General features: G+C 46.6%; 1 protein-coding gene across 1 annotated transcript; it reads left to right on the forward strand.

Moving 5' to 3' along the window:
- The first annotated feature begins 2,373 nt into the window (after positions 1 to 2,373).
- LOC144097653 (uncharacterized) lies at positions 2,374 to 3,279 on the forward strand. Its single transcript, XM_077630305.1, has one exon. It carries the CDS (start codon positions 2,374 to 2,376, stop codon positions 3,277 to 3,279), a length of 906 nt encoding a protein of 301 aa, XP_077486431.1.
- The last annotated feature ends 2,575 nt before the right edge of the window (positions 3,280 to 5,854 follow it).

A 5,854-nucleotide genomic window follows, 5' to 3' on the forward strand; every position in this document is an offset into this window, starting at 1 on the left:
TCCATGGCCAGGAAAGACGTTATGGTGGTGACCTCCGTGACCATGATGGTGGTGCATGTTATGGGGAGCCCCGAACGTTCGTTGAGACGGCGTAGGAATGGAACCCACACCGGCAACGAACGCGGTGGCGGCCAGGAATACGAAGCCGAAGTGCATTTTGAATGGTGGAAAATCTATAAAGGAGAAAATGAACAAAAAGATAAAAGATAAATACGTGTAAGTAAAAAAACGTACACCTACAATCCAAAGACGCGTAAACGAAGGCGCAGAGCGAAACGTACCTCGGTGCTGCTCGTTTCCAGGAGGACTGCTGCCACGCAGGTATAAGCGAGCCCTTTTAAAGGCATCTCCGGGCTGTTTGGTGAAATGCGATTGGTTGACATTTATCAGAAGGACTCGGTTGTCGTAACCACCCATAATGACGCAATGTTTCATCGAAAAAAAAAGAAGCGAAATGTGGCTGACTGTATCTTTTTTCAATGCTGGCGTACTGCTGCGTTGGAAGATTGGTATTGGCGAAGTAAAAAAAAAAACTAAGCCCGGATATATCATCGAACTCGACGGATAACGCTGTCGATACTTATTTCTCGTTCTCTACATTGCGATCAATGGCAATGTGCATGAAGGTTGGCCGGTACTGCTTTTGGCCCTGTAACAAGAGTAAACTTATTATATTCAATGCAATCTCTACAAATTAATCTGCAGCGCTCGGTGCTATTCAGTACAGAATGTTTGTTTGACTCGTAAAAATCCTTTTTCTGCAGCAAGTAAAGAAGAGCCTGGCATTAACGCTGCACGCGATGGTTTTCGTATTAGTTCTTCCTCGATTAGCTCTTCTGATACCGTGGACCCCTTGTACTACTCATCAATTTTAGCTTTAAACAAGCATATCGTTTTTGGATCGGACAGCGGTTGGAGCCACTCGCATTAGATGCACTCTCATTCCTAAGACACTTTCATTTTCTTCTGAGGGCACAATGAAGGCCATTATGTGTTTGATGAAATAAATGGTTTCAAACGGACGAAACATCGCATCGCGACGATGTAATCCTACATATTTTCGCTTTCGCCCAAACGATATGATGTGACAGGCCAAACCTTATGACGCGGTACTTGTTAAGGAGTTTTTCATTTTGTTCTTCAAAATCATTTGGAATGTCATGGCGAAGATGATGTTTATTAACAGGGCTGCTCTAGGGAGTTCGACTTTAAGCGGAGGCTAACGCTGTGCATAAATAAGCATGGATACAAAGCCGATATTCTGTGCCTGCTTGCACGTCCGCTGTGCACACTCGTGTGCCTGCAAGTGCGTGTGCGTAGCAATCATTATGCGCATGCGTGAGCATGTCAATGCTCGCATATATGCGACAGTGACTACATGGAAAGCATTTCGTGCAAATGAGCAATTTGTACGCGTCTTTATTTATTTATTTATTTATTTATTTATTTATTTGGTACCTGCATCGCCTTTCAGCATTACAGCAGGGGGCACTTTCACATTCAAAAAACAAAAAATCATGCACTTAACGCGTGAAAAAAGGCATCATTAGGTAGAACATTAACAATATGTGGCGGCAAAGCATTCCATTCGCGAACTGTTCGCAGAAAAAACGAATAACGGAGTACGTCACCTTTAAAAGGAAATTCATGAAGCTTTAAATTGTGGTCCCTTCGCTTCGAGACATAGAAAGGCGGCTTCAAATATTTTGATCCGTCTATGCCAGTCTTGGAATAGAAAATGTTATGCAAAAATTTTAATCTCAGGTTTCTTCTTCGAGTTTTAAGTTCTGGCCATTGAAGATTTCTTTTGCTTTCCGAGACACTGAGTGTCCTGGAATAGTTTCCAAGTACAAAGCGGACTGCCCTATTTTGAATTTTTTCCAATTTGTCAATAAGTTCTTGTGTGTGCGGGTGTGTGCATCTACAGGACGTCTTCACTCATACACTTTTTTCAGTGCTTTCATCGATTATTTGTCGCTTGTCCGAAAAAAACTAACATTCTTTCTTCGTTTGCTGACGTAATTGTTTCTGGAACAGAGGCGGGGTCAGTCCAGATAGAATGCAATTGCCAAAAAGTCGCATTCCTGCTGCCTAAGTTCGCTCAACGCTGTGTCACAGGTGCCTTTACTGATAACAAAGCCGGAAGTGTAGCTCAGCCAATGAAATTTCATTAGATACCTGAGCAGGGCATATAAAAAGACACGCATCTGCAAACAAACCCTTACTGCCGGAAAACAGGAGGTCTGAGGTGGGCGTCACTTTGCGCTTTCTTCGTGTGCATTGTTAAAGCAGCATTGTAGTTTCACTTAATTTCCTAATGTCCTGTTCCTATTTACAGGCGACTGTCTTCCGCAGGTTCCTTGGAGTACCAAAATGCATCTTGCCACCTTGTTCCTGAGCGTCGCCTTGGCCATCGCTGCGGAAGGTCTTTCGCTTCCTTCAGCACGCACCTTCGGATCGTCGCACGACGAGCACACGGTTCCTGCTCATCACCACGGCGTTCATCATCAATCCGCTGTTCCTGACCACGTCCACTCGAGCCAGCATGAGGCCTCCGTCGGCGGCGATCTTTCAGGATCCGCGCTTGTGTGCCAGGTTGTTCAGATTCCTGTTATCCGACCTGCTGGACTTCCTGCCGGACCAACGGACGTCGACCAAGCTGCTGCAAGTCCAGGGCTTCCGGCGAACGTAGCGTCATCTGTAATTTCCTCTTCGCAGCAGGCGCTGTCCACGCTGAACTCTCGCGTTCGAACCTCCGTCGACAGCATACTTCGCCCCTTGGTTTCTGCTCTTGAAAATGCTTCTCAATGGCTCAATAGCACATCGCAGGCTCAAATGAACCACCATCCGCACCAGCAACAGCACGGACACCATGTCTCGGCGCACCAACATCCTCACCAGCAGCCGCACCACACCATGCACCAACATCAGTCCAACCAGCACGGGCACGCCGCTCCGATACAGTCTACTCATGGCATGCACTTCGACAGCGCGCACCCACAGAATGCCGTTCCAATGACGGTGATCTCGCTTCCTGTCCTGGTTCCTGCTGTGAACGCTGGCTCTGGTCTGCCTTTTGTCAGCCTTTCAAACGCCGCACGTGGATTTCAACCTACGGACCCTTCGACTGCCTTCCAGCAATCAACCACTGAAGAGGTGCCCACCATTACTTCTTCCGCTCCATCTTCAGCGGAACCTGGCACTACAGCCTTCTCCAGGTCTACCCTCCCTACCAGTGATGGTGCTGATTTCTCAGGTCACACAGCTGTGACGTCATAGGGACTATCTCCTAGTGACTACTTCAGCGTCACGAGTCCGGCTTCCTGCGGCGGTGGCAGAGCTCATTTCATGCTGCGAGACACTTAGCCTTAGACTGACGTCGAAACAACCCGGGGTCCTAGCAAGCATCGACGAAACTGCCCCTATTTGCTCTGCGATGTTCGCAACGGCGAAAGACTTTTACTCGAACAGTTTCGCATGTGATCGTTTCCATGATCGCGGTTGCATATATAAGCATTCCGTGCACCCATATACTGCCGCATGCTGATTCTCCTTGCTGTGCGCGTTTTTTTTACAATGCCTAGTAAACTACCGGTTTTTATGCACACCATACTTTGGACTCTTGATTTCTCTCGACTCGATTACTAGCGGCACCCACTGCGGTGCGGCTGCAACCGTTGCTTCGCGGGAGCGATTATTCCAGAACTATATTTCACGTGTATCTGATCATGAATGAGCTGTCATCCTGGTAGACAGTTCGGCAGTCACGTGTCCCACAGAGCCAACAAGACTCGCTGCGTGCTTAGATTTCATTTAAACGAGCGGGTCCTTCCGACATATAAAGGTACGAGTATAACAGCCGCAAAAATAAGGCAGCACCTACACAAGGCTTCATTAAATGCCCCAATCGGGAAACGTACCATAGGTATTACTTTGAAACCATGTGGCAGGTCGAACTTGACTGTTGTTCATTTTCTTCACAGCTTATAACCGTCGCACAATGATAAACATGAAACAGTAATCAGACCATTATTTCCTTTCCTTAGTGTTCGTGAACGTTCACTTTTTTAAAGAACTTTCTCCAGTAGAAGAGTGGAGAGTTGGGCTTGTTGGTTTAACATCGTGTTAGTAACAGCGCTAACACAGGACGTAGCGAGAACACAACAGAGGCGCTGACTAGAAACTCTCGTCAGCGCCAGTTTCTAGACAGCGCATGTGTTGTATTCTCGCTCCGTCCTGTGTTAGCGCTGTTCCTAACATGATTTCTCAATGACAGTGAGCATTCACTTGAAATTTGTTATTCGCCGGCTAGTGTAGGGCTTTAGGTCAATGGTTAGAAAAGAACTAGGTGACAGTTCCACTCGTGATATGACTAATTCCATTGTGCGTCAAGGCGGGCCCTTAATTCATTTTTTTACAAGCGCAAACTTAATCTATACATTGCAACCTCTGCAGATGGGTCCTGATCGCTAAACTACTGCGCGCCTTGTAGCTCAGAATGTTTGACTCGTCAGATAGACCAATTACAACTGTAAGTGCAAAAGAGTTTATCCTTCACACCGCACGCTACGGTTTTCGTATCGGTTCTTTTGCGATGAGATGCTTTCAAGTCATGACTCTCTTGTACTATTTATCCATTTAAACTTCAGACAAGCATATCAGTTTCGGCTGGTACAGCGGTTGGCAGCCACCTGCAGTAGATGCACTCTTACTGCTAAGTCCTTTACATTTTCTCCTGAGAGCGAAATTAAGGTTATGTGTTTGACGAAAGAAATGGATTCAAATGAATGAAACACCGCATCGCGACGTCGTGCATAAATTAGCTTTGGCCAGAACGCTGTGAAGTGACACTGCAAACCTCATGACACGGTACTTGGTGCCAGAAGGCGTTTTCCTCTTTGTTGTTGTAAAATATTTGAAAACACATTGCGAAGACGGTGTTTTTTGCAGTGCTGCACTAGCGAGTTCGTATTTAAGCGGAGCCTAATGCCGGGCATAAAGATGGATAGATACAAAACCAATATTATCTGCCGGCTTTCAAGTCCGCGGTTCTGTAAACACGTGCACCAATCATTGCGCGCAAGCATGAGCATGTCAATGTTGGCGTATACGTGTCAGTGACTACTTGGAAAGCATATCGTGCACATGAGAAACGTGTACGCAGCTTGCATCTACTTCACGTCTTCACTGATAGGCTTTTCCGATATTTAATCGATATTTTTTTGCTCTTCCACTATAGTACCCCCCTATCACAGAAACATTCGGCAGAAATCATTTATGATGTTAATGTCGGTAGGAGCGTAAACGGTAAAGTCATTGACAACTTAACCAGCAACGACGGAGTGAGCGAGAGTCGGAAGCTACGTGTGGCGTCTGGATGCTGAGAGAACATTGGCCGATAAACTGATAAACATTGACACTAGAGTGCACACAAAGAAGCATTTTTCAGTATAATTGGCTTTAGGCGATTCAAGCGGCGTGCCTTCGTTGTTCATCATAGAAGCATTCGAGAACTTTTTTCCCCGGGCGTTCTATGCTGTCGGAAACTTTATTAAGTCCGGCTTCTGTCGCTCATCATGGCAGATGCGCAAGGTTATGGCACTGTGGCCAAGATGAAGGCAGCATTCCCGCGCCGCTGTTTGTCTCGTTGTTGGCTCACGCTCTCGTATCTGCACATAGCCACCAGAACTTTTCGCCCCAGGAGGTCGTAGCGCTTCTGTTATTAATAGCCGGCAAGCACACCGTGCTTGCAAGACGACCACTGAGAGGCAGACATCTTGGCTTAGAACCGAGGACTGCACGCCACTACTTCAGCTATTGCTGGAATTTGCTGAATTACGCGTGCGTCATGCGA

The sequence above is a fragment of the Amblyomma americanum genome, chromosome 7 (genome assembly GCF_052857255.1).
Source record: "Amblyomma americanum isolate KBUSLIRL-KWMA chromosome 7, ASM5285725v1, whole genome shotgun sequence".
Taxonomy (NCBI): Eukaryota; Metazoa; Arthropoda; class Arachnida; order Ixodida; family Ixodidae; genus Amblyomma; species Amblyomma americanum.

What these genes read in the sequence shown, in the direction of transcription:
- LOC144097653 (XM_077630305.1), top strand. Translation starts at nt 2,374, where the DNA reads ATGCATCTTGCCACCTTGTTCCTGAGCGTCGCCTTGGCCATCGCTGCG.